Genomic DNA, 18,323 nt, shown 5'->3' on the forward strand with positions numbered 1-18,323 from the left:
CAGTCATGCTTGCCACAGCAAAAAGAGGTCCCCATAGAAGACATTTAGGAACCGTTTTAGTGCGTGAGTTTGTTTTATAAAAATTGAACAACTCTGTTAATCCTTTTCTAAACAACAATACTAGTTCCGATTGCGTTTGTAAAGCCGCAGTGCGGCCTTGAACCTAATGGGGGCAGTAGATAGCTGTTTTGTTGTACCTACTAAACGTGCTAGTCTGCATTCCTGCTGACAGTAGCAGAGATTTTGCAACTGTACAATTCAGCAGACAGGTGTGTGTGATGCTAGCAGGTTAGCTTGGAGTCCATACACACCTTGCAAGCAGCTATTAATATTTTCGTGGAGAAATGATGACGCTAAATCCACAATGTGACTTTTAAATATGGGGGCTTAACAGCAAAAAGCTTCCCTACTAGCATCCGTAGCGAGTTAGCATACCCCGGGACAGGAGTTGAGCTGCATGGAGGTTTATGAGAGTTAAAAATAAGACCAGTATTATTTTCTGCGGAGATAAATGTTGGCTAAATGGCAAAAACCGAGATGGACGATGGAGAGCTTGACTTTCAGGGTAGCGCCGAGCAGCTGACAAGCAACGGGAGCACTCGGTCGTTTGGCTCGGATGCGGTTACACTGGACTCGGATGGCACTGACGCGTCTGGGGAGAAAGAGGTGGACAAGTACGGCTTCACTGGTGGAGCCCAACAGTACCCGGGACTCCAGTAAGTCTGCCGATGCCATCGTAGAAATATGCATGTAATTAATGGTCAAATTAACTAAATACGGTTATAGTGCATTTCATGTTAAACCAGAAATGCATGCTGAATATTCAAATGTTTTGCAGATTATTAGGTACACTTAATCCAATGAGATTTTTATGTAAGAGCTGCTTTTGCAGAGACAGTAATGCAATTTACAATAACTAGATGGCAAAATGAGATTTTGTAGTGAAGTTAAATATTGTTAGTGAAAGGGAACTAGGGTAAAAGTTCTCCTGCAGCATCCTGTTTTCAGGAAATTGACTGCTGATGATGACCATCGCTCTGCTGGATTCATTTCCTGTATGAAAGAATAAGGAAGAGATCAGGCATTTCTAACGTCACAGCCTTCCCCATTCATATGTGACAGAATAATGTTACAAGTGATGAGAGTTTTTATTTTTATTATTTTGGTGTGATTGTTCACTTCACAGTGCAGAGGAAATTCCCACAGAGGTGCTGAGACAGCGGGAGGCCAAATGGCTGGAGATGCTCAATAGCTGGGACAAGTGGATGGCGAAAAAGCACAAGAAGGTATCTGCTTGGCCCAAAAAAAAATGTCCACACAAAAAATGCACTTTCAGGTTTTTATTATTTAACACAGTAAAAATGACTCATCAAATTCAACAGGTAAAAGAACGCTGTCAGAAGGGCATCCCACCATCGTTGCGTGGTCGCGCATGGCTCTACCTCACGGGAGGCAAAGTGAAGGAGCAACAAAATCAGGGCAAGTTCCAGGTCAGCTGAACATTTCTCGTTTTGTGCGAATAAAATATGTCGCCTTATGCACATTTGTACAAAATTGTGCCTTTAGGAACTGGACAACCAACCCGGAGATCCCAAATGGGTGGATATCATCGAGAGAGACCTCCACCGGCAGTTTCCCTTCCATGAGATGTTTTCAGCTAGAGGCGGACATGGGTAAGCAAAAATGAAAAGCATCCACTAATATGGGAATCCGCCTGTGCCAAAACATGTGTAATATCATTTACCATTGTACAGTATTGTTATAAATTGTCAATATTATACTTCCTATGCAGGCAGCAAGACTTATTCCGCGTGCTCAAGGCGTACACGCTGCACCGTCCCGAGGAGGGCTACTGTCAAGCTCAGGCTCCCATCGCCGCTGTGCTCCTCATGCACATGCCTGCCGAGGTAAAAACTTCTTTCATTTAAAGCAGTTGTGTGGTCCAGCATTTTAGAAAGTGTTATTTTTGTGTCCTAGGATGCCTTCTGGGTCCTTGTGCAGATTTGTGAGAAGTACCTTCCTGGATACTACAGTACAGGGCTGGTAAGAATGCACACTCAGCAGTATTTTAACAACTTACACAACAGTTGATGTGGTCTCCTGCAGGAGGCCATCCAGCTGGACGGAGAGATCCTATACGCTCTGCTGCGTCGAGTGTCTTCTGTGGCGCACCGTCACCTCAAGCAGCACAAGTTGGAGCCCATCTTGTACATGACCGAGTGGTTCATGTGCGCTTTCTCTCGTACGCTCCCCTGGGCTTCCGTGCTTCGCGTGTGGGACATGTTCCTCTGCGAAGGTGAGATATGAGTCTTTTTCCACACCCATGTGTTTGTGCATATTAAGTCGTCTCTCTGGATTCTCAGGAGTGAAGATTATTTTCCGGGTGGGTTTGGTCCTCCTCCGATGCATGCTGGGGTCTCAAGAGAAGGTGAAAGCCTGCCCGGGTCTCTACGAAACTATGGAGCTCCTCAGGGCTATACCGCCACAATACATGCAGGAGAGATTCCTGGTGCAAGAGGTAAAAAAGATTCATATAAGAAAATGCCCTTTTGAGGGAACTAGTAAAATTCCACACGTAATTAATCACAATTTCCTGATCATGGTGGTTTTATTCTTTTGTCCCCAAACACGGTAATTCAGACTATTGACCTGTCCGTGTCGGAGAAAGACATCGAGAAAGAGCACCTGGCGCAGCTACGCCGCTGGCAAGAGACCCGCGGCGATCTCAGCTACAGATCCCCTCCCAGGATGCACGGCGCCAAGGCCGTCATGTCCGCCGAGCCGCCGACCCGGCAGGATCTGAGGCAGCGACCCACCATCATTGTGGAATCCCCCTCGGAGTTGGACGCCGCCAGGGACACTCGTAAGGCCAAAAAGGGGAAGCGGAAGAAGAAGAGTGTTCTGCCGCCGCCGGCTGAGACGAAAAACACATCGCCCACTCTCACTGTCCCGTCGCCGCTCCTGCAACCGTTGAGCTCGCACGCGTCCAAAGAGAGCGTGAGCAGCGAGCACGACACCTATCTGTAGCACGGTGAGCATTTTATCGAAATGGCTTTTCTTCTTTTTTTTTTTTAAACACTCGTGATTCTTAAAATGTGTAGAATTTCAAACCGCTACCGTATTTTGAGAATACATTTCGGTCCTTTGGGAAAGTTCCCAAAGTCAACCTTAAGCTAGACATCAAGAATATCCAATCCGAATGCTGAAACGGGTTTCCAGTCACCTCTTTTAAACATGTAATCCCCTGAATGAACTACAGGTGGCGATGACGAATAGTTTGCACTTTTTTTTCTTTTGAGGTTTTAGCAGGCAATAAGAGGATGGAGAAGCACCTCTGAGGTGTGCGTGACTTAACATGCTAACTGACTTAAATATTGAAACAAAGAAACAATCTGTTACATCATAGCGGGAAAAGATACTTACTTACTGGCCACAATATTAGGTCCATTATAAAATCTACTATGTGAACTTTTTCCCCCCCAAAAAAAAAAAAAAAACAGACTATATACATAGGTAATATTGAAGATTTTTAGTTTTTCATGGAATTTTTTTCATATTAGAAATTAATTGTATTTATGTACCTAATGTTGTGTCCAGTAGGTGCCCATGCTTCACTACACAACATTGCCATCAATTTTTTTTTTTTTTTTTGTTACTACTTTGCCAGTCTCTGAACAGCTGTTGTACATTTACGAGAGCAAAACAACTTCACACTACTTTGACTCCACCTCTTTAAATGAAGGGACGTTGTTGTGTTACAAAGCCAAAGATTTTTAAGTTGGGCGTGTAGTATCTGTCGAACTAGGAGTGTTTATTTCATGTCGGGAATGAAATGCGTGAATGCAAAATCAGGCATGCTGGCCATAAAGACTTTGAAGGACTATTACTAGAAAAAAGAAAACAAAAACACTAGCAATGGGAGATTGTTGTTGCTTTACTGAGTCAGATATATCAAATGTGTATTTTTATATAATCCTTACGCAATGAATGTACAGCTGTTTTTATTTACAATGAGGTCAAATTGTTTCTTTTGCACTTACAGGGGGAAGGCAGCAATTAAAAGTAAAACATTAATTTATACGATGACTGCTATGGTGTAGGATAAACTTGTTTAAAAACTGTCATGTATTTTGATCTGAAATCGATTTTATAAAAGGGAGAGACTGTGGTGGTATTAGAACATTTGTGTTTTCTTTGTGTTCACTACAAATTTGTTGACTATTTTAGAATTTATTAGTCTGAACTAACCTTCAGGCTCTAGATGGAAAGCATTCTATTGTCTATAGATGGCGCCACTGAGCTGCTACTTCAAACACTTGGAGATTACAAGACAACTCACTAATGAATAGTTAAGACACAAATTTGTGTAATCCAATAATAGCGCTGCAGCTTTGTAAGACGGTGTCAAATCCATTCCATGCAAAGTTTTTCTTGCCTGATTTGATTATGGCCTCCATCTCTACACAATGCCGCCATTTTATCCTTAATTAAGACAATGAGACAAAATGGCACTCGCACAAGGAGCCCAGGCTAAAATTCAATGATACAGTACACCCTGTGTTGGTTAACATTCACCCGCTGCCCTCGCGGCAACGTACTTCCTCGGACACCTGTTGCTCCGGCTCTTTCAGTCCGTTCAGGAATTAGCATCTCAAATGGGGGAGGATTCCCACAGTGCCGTTCATTGCGCCACACTTTGCACTATTTAGCTTCACTTTTTTTACATGTCTGAATGATGAGGATCAGCTGCCTCAAGGCCCGTGTCTTCAAATCAAATCGATCACGTACATATGTGTGGAGTGAAATATTTTGACACATGCAGCAATTAATATAGTTGATGGTGTAAAAATGTTTTTCTGGCCTGGCTATTCAAGAAGCTCCCGAAATTCCCAATGGCCGCCATGCCCATGGTGAGTTCACAGCTCATTTTATTATCATTATTAATTTAGCTACATAACAGCCCCAATTAAAAAAAACATCCGCGTTAAGTGAGCATGTTGTTTTGTGTTGTTTGGGTGCAGATGGCTGATAACGTGCTGGAGGAGGCGGCCATATGTGTGAAGCGTCTTGAAGATTAAAGTCTAGGCTTGGTGAGCTGCAAATCTCGTCTCAAGCTTTTTGGTTACAAAGTTGCACCTTTTATCCCCTCGTGGCCTTTCTGTGCCCTCTACCCAAAAGGGGATTAGCGGCCTGGAGGTTCGGGGCAAAAAAAAAAACAGGAGGCAATCCCATTTTTTGTGTGAATAATAAGTAATTGTATGGCCAACTAGTAAATATTTCAATTTTTTTGCACAAGTTGGGTAGATAATTTATATCCTGTTGAGCATGTGTGTCTTCTTAAGACCATGTTTGGTCAGAAAACACGGAATTGAAGGTTGAGTTGCACGTGCAGGGCAGGAAGCGGAGTGGTAGCGCAGGTCATCGGTGCCACAGATGCTCTTTCAATGCACGATGACCAGGAAGCGCGTGTGTCCTATAATGGTTTTCCTCAGGATAACAGTAGCTGGCCAAGCGTATCGTCAACGTCAGCTTTTTTTTTTTTCTTTGATTAAGATTTGTGATAGGATATGAGACGTCATTGCCAGGATCTCCCTCTTTTTGTATAAATGAGGTTTTTTTTTCTGCTTGGCACAGTCTGCATAGTTATTGTTCTTGTTGAAGCTCCTTGAAGTGGTCATTGGCATTGGAAAAGCATGTGTGCAGTGCAAGGTTCATGGTCGGAATTAAAGTTGGGAAAATGTGATTAAATTAATAAAAAAATATTTTAACTTTTTTCATCACAATTCACATTATTGCTTAATTTTCTAAATTGTCCAATCCATATTCACAGTTAATGTTCTACTAAATGTTTGGTGCATGCAGCCATTCCGCTCTAATAATACAAGATCTTGTTAGTTGGAAACTTTTTTTTCCTAATTTCGGCGGGAAAGAAAAGGAAACAGCCGTAGTCTGTTCCATTATCGGACTTTCGCCATCATAAAACTTTTATTTACTAGACAGGAAATATCAGAAAAAATGGAAAGAGTTAAAGGTGCAAAGTGCTTATTCATTTCCACCTTTATCACAAATATATTTAAAAAAAAAAGGTTTGCAAGTGTAAAAAGAAGTTAACTATAAAACAGAAAACACTGCTTTTAATGACAAGTAACAATGTGTGTGGTCACATGTTGCTTATATATTTACATATTGACCCAGTTTGTTTCTTTTCATCTAGAAAAAAAGAGATATATTTGTAAATCACCATTAATATACCTGTCATCTTTTTCCCTCCCTTTCTGAGTGAAGATGTTTTATTGTGGCACATGCAACATTTTATTTATGGCTTTTTGTTGAGTGTGTGTTTATCTCTTCAACGGGGATGTTTGTGAGCTTGCACTTAATCTCGTACTGATCTGAAGCCACTTCCTGCAATTGTTGGGTCACATCCCCACTGTCCCCTCTCTTCCCGTCCATCCGAAGCCCCTCCATTGCTGATGAGGAAATGGTGGCGGTGGTGTTGGGGGGGGGGGGGTGGAGAGGATACACAAAGAGTATTAAGAAGACTGGGGAGAAAAAAAAAAAAAAAAAAGCGAGAGTCCTGTGCTAGCTCTGATAGTGGCTCAGCCAGCCTGCCTTGTGACTTGATAACAATAACATCAACATGGGGCAACAAAGATAAAAAAATTAGGGTTGATGCATTTACCTTTAACCATTTATCTGGAAACTGTATAGAGAAAAAAAATCACAAACATAATATAATGCGTAGACTAATTGGAGCACGTGAAAAATATTTTTGTAAAACGAAAACGAGCTTGTCTTTACTTCCGCTTTAAAAAAAATATTTTAAAGCTTCACATATTGATACATCAGATCATTGAATTAATTTTACGTGTTTTATTTTTGTGTGTTTCAAGGGATGTTCATCTCATTACAGGCTGACTTCATGGCCTTATAATTGAAACTAATGACAAAAGCACATGGGAGTCAGGACCTCTGGGTTTGAGGTTACAATAGCTTATTGTGTTTCAGACGCTGTTACACACTCTGTGTATGTGTGTGTGTTTGTGTTGGATGCAGGCGTGTATTTAGAGAGCACGTGCGTTCTCATGCATGAGCCTTGAAACTGAACACGTTCGAGTTTCTGAAGTTCTGAAGGTCCATAAAACGGTTCATGTTATATACGGAATGGCACATTCGAAAGCTTCCTAAATCCTGGTGAGCACTTTAAAATAATTCACAGGCTGTTCGGACTTCTTCTTTGTCACACTTTCCCACGTGAATTACGTCATGGTCTGGAAAAGGTATTTTTGTTCCGGTCAGGAAGCTGTTGCCATGCATGTTTCTTTTCTGCAGGTTGTACGTGATTCTCCTTCTTTTTGTTTGGGACAGGAAGTGACAACAACACTGACCCCAAACGTCGCCTGTGTAAACAAGCTCAATTGATACAAGTTGCTTCTGATCCAAACTTTTGTCACGTAAGTTCACATGAAGCCTATTTATAATTTTTGCCTAAATGCTATTGGGGGATTTCCATCTCCTCATACTTATATCAGATAAACATTTCATCTGGGCTACTTCTGGTTTAGGAGACAACAAGAGGGAAAGCAGGAAGGTTGCTATCAACACAGTCTCCCGGCCAACCTCCAAACAGAAGCTCGACCTCCATGTGTCACTTCACCCCCCCCTCCCAGTAAGGTGAGCAGCTCATCAGGAAAGGCTGCCATAGCTCAGCTCTGAATGTCTTCTCGGGGTTACGTGGTTCATCAGGTCAGACAAACACCTTGTGCACATGTGCTTGTTGACCTCAAGGAAATCCACAGTGATGGCATTGTTCCATAGTAGACAATAGTAGGTGAATCGGAGTTCGTCTCAAGTCATCAAAATTAAACACTTCATTTTAAATACTTGAGTTAAAGTCAACTCAACTGGTCAAGCGTTTGTCTTTGAAACAATGGCCAAATTTATTGTACCTAACAAAAGGTGTTAACATCTCCTCGAGGCATTTGCGCCTAACAAGCTTGTGTCAACTGCTTGATTTTGTAAACGAGTGTGGGGAGCAGCCAAAATGTCTGACGGCGCTAAATTACTAGTGCTTGAAGTGTCCGTTTTGGCAGCATTAATGTTAGATGTCAGATGAAAGCAAGACTTTTATCACTTTAGGTTTGCTTTCACATATTTGCTAATAAGACTCTGCTAGCATGCTAACATATGCTATGAGATGAATGCGCCAATCGCTTTAGGCTTTACATTGTTTCTGTATTTAGGTACAATTTCTAATTAAATTGATACCACGCTACATTGTATTGATATCAAGAGGCAGATACGAAAAGAGTACCAGCAGTTGGAATGCTAACATTTAGCTAGATAGCAATCTGAGTGGAAAATGTGCTAAGCCTAATTAATTAAGCCAAGCCTAGTTAATTAACTCACTGACCATTTGTCCCATTGTGCATGACTGTCACTACATTTAAAAGCGGCACCAAAGTTGCTGCTACATGCTAAGGATTAGCGACAGGTATATATATTCGTCTGATGATATCACAAAATGACTGTTACAAAAAAAGCCTTGAGGAACCAGCTGTCTCTGGTCCCTATACTATTTAGCCCCCCTCCTAAGTCTGCATGTGGTCAGTCTGTGACAGCTTAACACACACATCAAACAACTGCCGCACCACCAACACACACCTCCTCACTCTTTGGGTGTCACTGGTATCACCAAAAAGTGATCATCAAACATACAAGTTCTTGATTAAACATCAAAGATATTCGCTTGGTGGCAGACAGACTCAGTCTGGGTTTTTTTTGTTTTTTTGCATGTCTGTTATTGCCCATTGATGATGGACACGATTGAAAAATGTCAAGAAATCCTCCTCAGTGTGATGTGATTGTCAGATTGGCAACATGGTGTGTGGTTTACAGCAAAAGGCCACACATAGAGGCAACAATAACGAAAATCTATTAGTGGGCACAAGTGGACGGTTAGGTCAAAATAACATCAAGTCGAGGGGGGGTATAGTAGAAACAATAATGAGGTTTTAAGTCATTTTAAACTATATTTGTAATTTAGTTTACGTGCTTGATCACGAATCGTTATAAACTCCTATATCTAATTACCACATCTGTAATTGTAGTGACAAAAAATAAAACAATGCCTACCTCCACAGCGACCTAAATAATGATCTTCTTTTCCTCCCTGCCAACACTTGGCTAAAAACAGCATGCGGTGCCACCAAAGGGCAGATGGGAAGTTCACTTTGATTTATTTGTAGCTTTTTCCTGCCAGGATGGACACACAAGCAGGATAAGACATAAGTTGGGTGGACTTTGATATACACAATTGAATTTAATACCTCAAGTGTGCGTCACAATTAAAAATAAGAAAAAACATTTTGGGTTTTTTGGTCCCGAGAGAGTGGTAAAAGCAATGGAGATGTGAGAGCAAAGGCTTCATAATGAGAGGAAGGTGGGCGCGTTGGGGAAGGACGAGCGGCCGTGCAGAGGAAGAAGGGATCAGTGCATAGGGTTGGACATTGTTGAGTGATACAGTAGTTATGTCTAAAAGTCACTGGGTCGGCGCCACTCCTGCCAACCCCCTACGCTGACTTGTGGAATGAGAGGGCCCATATGGGACAGCCCAGCAGATATTGACAGAGGGAAGAAAGAATGAATGGTGCTTACACACAACTCCAACTTCAAATTACACTGAAAAAAAAATCATTGCTCAGTTAAAAGAAAAAAAATCCAGACTTTTAATTTTAAGATGACAAAGTTGTCACAGTTCAAGATTTGTTCTTGATTTTTTTCATTGCTTTAAATTGTTTATAATGTGTAAAATAAATAAGGAAAATATGAAAAAAATATTATACTATATTTGGACTTTTGCACCTAGTTTGCACCTAAATCCAATTGTGTTATTTATTTATTATATTATTAAAAAATCCAACAAATTGAATGACATTTGTCATTTTGCCGCAGATATGGCACCCATTTTTAGTTTTTTTGGTGTCATCATTGAGTCTGCTATCAGTTTACATAATGAGCATTAATGTCGTTGTAATCAATTCTAGGCTCGACGACATCCACCATGGATGCACCATGCATGTCGGAACACGTCCACAGGCAGTCGTGAGGTGGCAGATGAAGAAGCTGCAGTATTTGGCCTTGAGCTCAGGTACCGTAACGACTCTTGGATTGATATTGAAATGATGATGGAACATTTGCCTGGGCTTGTCTTGTGGCTGACTGTCTAAACATGTCTACATGTCTTTTTTCGCGGCCTCTGGCTAAAAGACACAAAAGCTTTTCAAACATCAGCGTTGACTTTACTGATTAAATAAACCTTTTGTTGATCTCAATTTGTGCAAGAGAAGATGAAGACTCTTCTTTTGTGCTGACACAATCCTAATAATTATTTAAAAAACTGTTATAATAATCTTTTTTTAATTTATACTGATTAAATCAAAAGTCATAATAATCTAAAATCTAATATGTGAACAGTATAATATAATATTAATCAAGTTCTATCGATTAATTTTGCAATTACTGGATATAGAAGCTTATTTCTAATTTCCATACCTTTATTCAAGTTATTAATTCTGATTTTAATTTCTGTTTTGGTTCATAATATGTCAGATAATCTGCAAATGGGTTGTTTTTTTGTTTTCGAAAGTTTGGTACGTTTGATTATTGATTGATTTGATAATTTGTCAATTGATGGATCGATTGTCGCAACACCAATATATATTTGCAAATGTATGTATGGATACAATGTACATATACACATACACATTGATAAACAAAGCTTAAACTACTGTCTATAAAATAATTTTACTCTATCAAGAAATAATCAGAATGAAAACTGTAAAATGCAATTTACACACATTTTTTCTGTATATTTATAATGAGTTACTTTTCAAATAAGTCAAATTTAAGAAAAGCGTAATATATGCAGTAATGTAATTTGCTTAGCCATGACTTACAAATGAGTGGGCTTGCTTCCACTGAGAGTGGGAGGTTGTGTTGTGGTGGATAAGTGAGGGAGGGGGGAGGGCGTATCCTGGGAGGGTTCACAACTCAGAGGGGGGCGAGGGGGTGCGTCGTATATAAGAGCGGGCCGATCACACGGGGCAGCAAGTCACTCCACCGCCAGCCGAAGGCAAAAGCCATGGAGCTCACAGGCAACCCGTACGATTATGAATACGAGGACGAGTTTGACAACGACACCATGTGCGACTACTCGGAATGGGCGCCGTCCTACTCGGTCATCCCGGTGCTCTACATGCTCATCTTCATCCTGGGCTTGTCGGGCAACGGCGTGGTCATCTTCACCGTATGGCAGGCGCAGGGGAAGCGGCGCGCCGCCGACGTCTACATCGGCAACTTGGCCTTAGCTGACCTGACCTTCGTGGTGACTCTCCCCCTGTGGGCGGTGTACACGGCCATGCGCTACCACTGGCCCTTCGGGGTGGCCCTTTGCAAAATCAGCAGCTACGTGGTGCTCCTCAACATGTATGCCAGCGTCTTCCTGCTCACCTGCATGAGTTTCGACCGCTACCTGGCCATCGTGCATTCGCTGTCCAGCACCCAGTTGCGCACCCGCGGCTACATGCGCGCCTCCCTCGCCGCCATCTGGACGCTGTCCAGCCTCCTAGCCGCACCCACCCTGCTCTTCCGTACCACCCGGCACGACCTGGGCAGCAACCGCACGTCCTGCGCCATGGACTTCAGCCTGGTGAGCGACAAGACTCAGGAGGCCAAATGGATCGCCGGCTTGAGCATTTCCTCAACCGCCTTGGGGTTCCTGCTGCCCTTTCTGGCCATGATGGTGTGCTACGGCTTCATCGGCTGCACCGTCACGCGCCACTTCAACACCTTGCGCAAGGAGGACCAGCGCAAGCGGCGGCTCCTCAAAATCATCACCACGCTGGTGGTGGTCTTCGCCGCTTGTTGGATCCCCTTCCACGTGGTGAAAAGCGCCGACGCTCTCTCCTATCTGGATCTGTTCCCGGCTACTTGCGCTTTCCTGCGCTTCCTGCTCTTGGCCCACCCGTACGCCACTTGCCTGGCGTACGTCAACAGCTGCCTCAACCCCTTCCTGTACGCTTTCTTCGACCTACGTTTCAGGTCCCAGTGCCTCTGCCTGCTCCACCTCAAGAAGTCCCTGCACGCCAGTCCGGCCGGTTCCTTGTCCTCCCAGAAGACTGAGGCCCAGTCTCTGGCCACCAAGGTCTAGCGCGCCTGGAGGACTCAGCCATTGCTCGGTGCTTACTTAAAAGACTCTCGGCTCTGAACTACTGACTTTTGACGAACTTTGAAGGGACCAAACGTGAAGTAGACCGTGTGGAATGTATCCTCAAAAAGGCCCGGGTTCTCTTTTTGTTTTTCTTTATTGGGTGGTCTTGGACTCAAGTTTTACAACCCAAGAATGAAATGTCATACTTTTTGTTATTCTATCAAAGGTGGCAAAAGTACTGACACAGATACTTGTGTTAAAAAAGGACTAAAAGTAGAAGTATGATTGAACTTCAGTACAGACTCTGAAATGTACAAAAATGAATGTTGAGTGTCATTTTTAACTATACTATTTGGATAACTATTGGAAAAAAAAAAGCTCTCATACAAACTAGTTCCCCTTTTTTATAATCTCGTCGCATAGTGTTAACGAGCTAGCATTTTATGCTATCAAAACAAAGTGCTGCCGTTGTGAACAGACTAACAAAACAATAAATTAGCTTATTATAACAGGAAAAAAATGCATATTAATTGTAGTTTTTTCAGATTTAACACATTACATTCACCTTTTATCATTCTTTCATGGCAACAAACAATTCTCTTAAATAATTCCTTTGTCATTCATGCTCCTTGTTTCACCAATCTTGCTGCTTCTACCATTTTTTCCAATCAATCAGTAAAATGTGTCTCTAACCTGATCTTTTTACTAAGTTACCTCCCACCATTACATTTTTTATGTGTAAGCACTTGAGGTGTGACAACCCAGTAAGACGTCAGTGTCTGTGGCATTTCCAGCCTGCGGTGTGTTACTACAGTCGAGTGTGTGTGTGCGTGGGTATGAAGTGTCAGGCTCTGATAAGCGTGGTAAGGAGAGACGGGGGGTCTCGGGATGCAAGGAGGGGGTCTAGACAGACGGACAGATGGCAGCTGACAAATGTTTTCAGACTGCCTGAACTGAGAAGCCAATTAAAAGGTGACTAGTTTGACAGGCAATGTGTGTGTTGTAGTGTGTGTGTGTTGTCAGCCACAATGTGTTTGATCCTGACAAAAATATGAATTTGTGAATATTTTTTTACATGTGTTTTATTTGTTTATGATTTGTAATAAAAAAAATGCAAAACCCCAAAGATCTTGTCTGAGTTGTTTTTTTTGTTTTTTTTGCTGGAATGTATTTTCTCCCCTCAGTTGAATGTTTGCTTCTTCCTGAGGACGCATTTGCGAGGGGAGGCGGTGGCCCTTCCATTGTGTCGTACGCTCCGGTTCCAAATCAAAGTATATGTCTGCAGGAAATGCATGTTGGAGTTCTGTTTCCCCCCGCAGAAAGACATGTTTCTGCTCCTCTCGCCTAAACAATCAACAGTTCCCCAAGTCCTATAAACATCTTAAAGTCAAGTTTTGGAAATCTAAATGAGAATGTTAATGACTGTGGACGGTATTGAGCTTCTTAAAGGCATAATCAGGGAGACAGAAGGAGCAGCCTAATCCAGGCGGACGGGTGGGAGTTCGCACGATAAGTCGGAATCAAAGAAAGGTCAGAGGTTTTTAGCCATAGCTAATAACCCGGGCTGTAACTAAAGTATCCTGGGTTTGATCCCCTTAATTGGTGCCAATAAATTGCCCGCTGCTCATGTGTATACAGTTATGTTATGCATGCACAATTAAATTTTTTTAGATAGAATCGATACTGTAGGTTTAAAACACGAGGCCCGGGGGTCAGATTTGGCCCACCACATCATTTAATGTTCTAAGTAACAGAAGAACTTCTCAGTCATTTTATACATATAATATAAGATGAATACATTCCCTTGTAGATTCATCATCTTTTATTGGCGAGGCCATTTCAGCTCTATTTCACTCGAGACGCCGCCCCGTCAAAGTATCCCTGACCTTTCCGCATCAAAGCAATATCCCGCTGCGTAACATAACCGGTAGAGATTATTTTCACGGAAGGTTTTATGAAGCGTGTGTGCTCATGTTACGTTAACACTAAAAGACATTTCACGGCGCGTGGACACTGTAGCGCTGCCATTCGGGTTCTTTGATGCACTTTTACTGCGGAGCACCGTTCAAAGAAATATTTTTTTTAAGCAAACGTTTTCATTCGTTTGTGATAATAAAGGTTGGATAAATAAATACTGGAGAGCAGCTTTACATCGTGAGGAGAAAATTAAACATCGCTAACCAAAACAACAGCACCTACCAAGTATAATCAAAACCCTGTAGGAACCAAAGTGGAAAGTTTCTATCGCATATCAATGGGTGGCCGTGCTATTGTTTGCTTTGCAGTAAGGCGTGCCGTGGGTGGCGAGCGCGTGGCCCCACTACCATAAATCCAAAGCCAATAAAGCGGTGAATGCAGAAAATAGACACAGGAAACACACGGCATTTCTCCTCTGCTCCTTGACAATGGAGGAGAAGCTCAACCGGACCTGGAGCCCAGGCCAAGCCCAAGAATGACATTAGTTGAGCGTCTTTGTGGCGGGACCTCAAGCTTCCTGTCGTGGAGTGTCGAGAGTGTGCATGGGGCAGGAAAGACAAAAGGCAGGTCACCCAGTCAAGGTTCCCGATCAGGGATATCCTCTTTTGCAGGGATCTTGAAGAGCAGAAGTCTCCCTTTTGCAAAGAAAACGCAAAAAAGTATGAGAAAACACCTCAAGTAAAGTAATCAAACATCTCTTTCTTCCCCACCTCTCAAAGGCGCCATCGTTAACGACGACACGTCGTTTCCGAGGCTGCGGAAGGAGACCGGCTTTTTGAGAGAGACTCCGGATCTTGGCCTTAATGCCAGTGTCCCTATAAGCACAAAGCGCCTCTTCATCCCTTCATCTCCGGCCTTCTCATCAGGTCCTAAAAGAAGCCACTGTGATCTGCGGTGGGCCCCGATGCTGAGGAGGCTCAGCTGCATGCTCTTCATTGGTTGCAGGTAAAGAACCTAGCACAGTGATGCCCATCATACAAAAGATAAGTGAGTGATTCCCAAAAGTGTGGGAAATTATTCAATCTCACAAAATTCATCTGAAAATGACTTTCTGATCATGTAGTTTTGTTCATTTATACATGCCAGCGACTGGCAGAACAATTGCCACCAGGCATAAAAGTGCTTTTCCTCTTCTTGAATATAACATGATTTTTTTTCCCCCTCTCCTCAGACTGTGTGTTTTTCAAAACATTGAACTATGCAGGAGCAGTCGGTTGACTTTGTAACGTGACGGCTTCCTGGCAGGTGGCATTTTGAAAGGAGCCTGGGGCGCACAAGGAGCCCACAGAGACGCAGAGGGGAGAGATGATGCATACTGAGTAAGTCATGTGGAATCTGCCACATCTTTATAAATGCCGTGGAACAAATTGCATGTGGTCAATGTTTATTAAATGCGGGCAGAATTGCAGCCTATTGAAAATGGAGAGTGATGATTATAAATTGAGGAAAAAAATGAATGAATGGCACTGTGGAAAGTGCCGTTTACTACCACAAAAGCAGTAGATAATCATACTATAACTGCTAAACATTTGTTTAATAATCTCTCATAGGCCATAACAATCCAATGAAAACCGGCTATCTTTATTTTAGTATTTATTTTTCTGATAATTTGTTCTTCTTCCTGCATTTCAACAAAGACAATATTTTCTACTCTTTATTTTTCCAAAGTATAGGCGTGTTACAGAAAAGGATAAATCAGAGCATGAACGACTGAAAAAGATTCGGAGATGCAAGCGATTCCCTAATTTAGATACAATAATGCAATAAAATAGTTAATACTGACATCTAGCGGCAGTAGTACGCACAATCCGGAACCTTTTATTTGCGCTCTTGTTTCTTTTCGAGACTTATTTGAAAATGGACAGACGTCGTGATAGAAGCCTACTTCTGCCATCCGCAGCGGCTACCGGAAGTGTTTTGGTGACATCTTGCTACCAAATAACCCATGACTTGAAAGCCCTTGTTGTTTATTTAAGCGAATAAATTTAACACACTCAGTATGCTGACTAAGACGCAGAAGCGGCTCTGGAAGTATGTCGAGGAGGGCAACTTCTCCAAACTCAAATCACATCTGCGGAAGCATCAAGATTTGGTCGTGAACTTCTCCCAGGGCAAGAGGCAGAGGAGCCCGCTGCATCTCGCCTGTCACCTGGGCGACGACGCCGCAGTTCGGCTTCTGCTCAAGCATGGAGCCGATGTGCTGCGGGCCAACAGGAAAGGAGACACGGCGCTACACGTCGCCGTAAATAGAGCTCTTGCACGCGGAAGAACAGGTGGGCTAGAATAGAAATAGTGAGGCTTATTCAAGTCGTGTCATTCTGTAATTAAAATAAAGAAGCTATTTGCATCATTATGCAAGCACCACAAAAATTCCAATCAACCCACACTATTTATGATGATAGGAGTCAGTACCAAGACCCAAATTAGATTTGTCTTTTTCTTCCTGCAGCTTATGACGACTTGGTGGTACCTCTCAGAAAGAGTTGCCCAGAGGCCATGAACGCCTCAAACATGGCTGGTGTGACACCACAAGAACTCCTGAATGGTTTCAAACACTCCGAGGTAGCATCCAGTTCATAATTCACATAGAGTTGGAATTACTGTTTTTACAAATGGATACATGACTAGCATTTTTACGGGTACTGAAAAAAAAATTCCATTGGTTTCAGCCTTCTCGACCGGGCCCGAGTGGCCGAGCTCACGGTGATATGGAGAAAGACTGGATGGAGAAGCTGTTTGGTGAATGTGAGGACGAGTTCTACGAAACCTTTGGAGTTTATGACGGTAAAATGTAGTTTCTCTAGCTGTCCATCTATAAAATTGTTTAACTGTGTTTAATTTTAATAGTTATAGTAGTCATAGTTGCTTCTCTTGTGCCTGCATGACAGCAGATGATTGGATGACTGTCGATGACGACGAGGAAGACTACGGCGACTGGGCCGAACGCATCAGAAGAGAATATTTTTCGAAAAAGCATGCTGAAGCTCAGAGACTGGCCTCGTCATTTAGCGGAAAGAAGAAGGAGAAGAGTAAGCGAGAAGAAGAGGATCAGAGCTACAAGGAGTTGCACGCCAGGCTGCAAAAGGAACACGAGGAGTATTTGTCTCGCGCCGCCCGCAAAGAGGAAGAGACTCGGCAAAGTAAGAAACGCCACTACGAGCAAATGTGCTCGGACACATTCCACAGCAAAGGCGGCGCCAAGCTCCTGACGTACGACGACATACCCTGGCCGACGCCGCGCGGCACCGTTGAGGAGATGGTGGACATCATGCTGCACGGCGTGGATCGTAAGGACGCGGTGGTCTTCCGGAAGGCCCTGCGCAAGCAGCAGACGCTGTGGCACCCCGACAAATTCGCACAGAGGTGCGAAGCTCGCCTGGACGGAAAGGACAAGAAGCGCATCATTGACACGGTGACCGCTCTGTCGCAACAACTCAACAAACTGGCTCAGAGCCTGAAGTCCTGACAAAATTGTCTTCTATTCAGGAGTTGAAGTGGGTGTTCAATCCTAGCTCCTGCAGAATTATTATTATTATTAGAAGTAATCTTCTTTTATATTTACTTCTTAACTTCAAATGTTTCTGCCATTAAAGCTTGAATAATGAACGTTGGTGGTGCCAATTTAAAATAATATATATACTTTAGGGCTTTGATGAAACAGTCTTACGTTTCTCAATGCAAACTTGCACGTCGCATTCAAATCCATGAGTTTTATTTATATTTTTACGCTTTTTGCAGGAGCGGTTCCTCCTCTATTAAAAGGAATCATTATGTTGTATCCCAGTGTTTCAATGGTAAATATGGACTATGACCTCTAGAATTAAGTAATGGATTTTTTGTTTTTAGCATTTCTATGTTTTGCCTGTAATAAATGAGTTCCTCGGATCAAAAGTAGACAAAGGTCTGACACAATGGATACAACCGGCAGGGAGTTATAGAACGGATGTGCTGGTTGCCAGGTTTGCAAACGGGCACGCTGTTATAGCAACTAAATCGTATAGAAAACGGTAGGAATTCCGAAAGAACACGTCACTGTCGTATTGATGATGCAAAATGAGAGAGAAATAAAAAAGACAGATTTCTATCTTTAGGTTTTTCATTTTGCAGTTTATCCTCCGTGGGATGAAATACAGCG

General features: G+C 42.6%; 3 protein-coding genes and 1 long non-coding RNA gene across 5 annotated transcripts; all 4 read left to right on the forward strand.

Annotated features, from left to right (window-relative positions):
• Positions 1 to 25: 25 nt before the first annotated feature.
• Positions 26 to 4,180, forward strand: LOC125980082 (TBC1 domain family member 10A). The gene is made up of 9 exons (XM_049739091.2): positions 26 to 716; positions 1,187 to 1,286; positions 1,383 to 1,490; positions 1,567 to 1,673; positions 1,793 to 1,907; positions 1,978 to 2,043; positions 2,107 to 2,296; positions 2,364 to 2,518; positions 2,641 to 4,180. Exons 1-9 carry the CDS (start codon positions 523 to 525, stop codon positions 3,025 to 3,027), a joined length of 1,422 nt encoding a protein of 473 aa, XP_049595048.1. The 5' UTR covers positions 26 to 522; the 3' UTR covers positions 3,028 to 4,180.
• Positions 4,181 to 7,343: 3,163 nt separating this feature from the next.
• Positions 7,344 to 10,436, forward strand: LOC137840858 (uncharacterized). The gene is made up of 3 exons (XR_011087975.1): positions 7,344 to 7,454; positions 7,566 to 7,674; positions 10,047 to 10,436. It is a non-coding gene; the product is annotated as an uncharacterized lncRNA (long non-coding RNA).
• Positions 10,437 to 11,092: 656 nt separating this feature from the next.
• Positions 11,093 to 13,337, forward strand: LOC125980107 (apelin receptor B). Its single transcript, XM_049739160.2, has one exon. The coding sequence runs from the start codon at positions 11,144 to 11,146 to the stop codon at positions 12,209 to 12,211; it is 1,068 nt and encodes a 355-aa protein (XP_049595117.1). The 5' UTR covers positions 11,093 to 11,143; the 3' UTR covers positions 12,212 to 13,337.
• A 2,695-nt stretch (positions 13,338 to 16,032) lies between these two features.
• On the forward strand, positions 16,033 to 17,966 carry nfkbil1 (nuclear factor of kappa light polypeptide gene enhancer in B-cells inhibitor-like 1). 2 transcript variants are annotated; one of them, XM_049739157.2, is made up of 4 exons: positions 16,033 to 16,461; positions 16,638 to 16,750; positions 16,858 to 16,972; positions 17,077 to 17,966. In XM_049739157.2, exons 1-4 carry the CDS (start codon positions 16,188 to 16,190, stop codon positions 17,652 to 17,654), a joined length of 1,080 nt encoding a protein of 359 aa, XP_049595114.1. In that variant the 5' UTR covers positions 16,033 to 16,187; the 3' UTR covers positions 17,655 to 17,966. The 2 variants fall into 2 exon arrangements, with proteins under 2 accessions (XP_049595114.1, XP_049595115.1); XM_049739158.2 differs by having other exon boundaries at positions 16,035 to 16,461; positions 17,080 to 17,966.
• Positions 17,967 to 18,323: the final 357 nt, after the last annotated feature.

This window comes from Syngnathus scovelli, chromosome 13, assembly GCF_024217435.2.
Source record: "Syngnathus scovelli strain Florida chromosome 13, RoL_Ssco_1.2, whole genome shotgun sequence".
Lineage (NCBI taxonomy): Eukaryota > Metazoa > Chordata > Actinopteri > Syngnathiformes > Syngnathidae > Syngnathus > Syngnathus scovelli.

What these genes read in the sequence shown, in the direction of transcription:
- LOC125980082 (XM_049739091.2), top strand. Translation starts at nt 523, where the DNA reads ATGGCAAAAACCGAGATGGACGATGGAGAGCTTGACTTTCAGGGTAGC. An exon ending in CAACAGTACCCGGGACTCCA is followed by an intron (nt 717 to 1,186) that starts GTAAGTCTGCCG and finishes TTCACTTCACAG; the next exon opens with TGCAGAGGAAATTCCCACAG. An exon ending in GGACATGTTCCTCTGCGAAG is followed by an intron (nt 2,297 to 2,363) that starts GTGAGATATGAG and finishes CTGGATTCTCAG; the next exon opens with GAGTGAAGATTATTTTCCGG.
- LOC125980107 (XM_049739160.2), top strand. Translation starts at nt 11,144, where the DNA reads ATGGAGCTCACAGGCAACCCGTACGATTATGAATACGAGGACGAGTTT.
- nfkbil1 (XM_049739157.2), top strand. Translation starts at nt 16,188, where the DNA reads ATGCTGACTAAGACGCAGAAGCGGCTCTGGAAGTATGTCGAGGAGGGC. An exon ending in ATGGTTTCAAACACTCCGAG is followed by an intron (nt 16,751 to 16,857) that starts GTAGCATCCAGT and finishes CATTGGTTTCAG; the next exon opens with CCTTCTCGACCGGGCCCGAG. An exon ending in AACCTTTGGAGTTTATGACG is followed by an intron (nt 16,973 to 17,076) that starts GTAAAATGTAGT and finishes CCTGCATGACAG; the next exon opens with CAGATGATTGGATGACTGTC.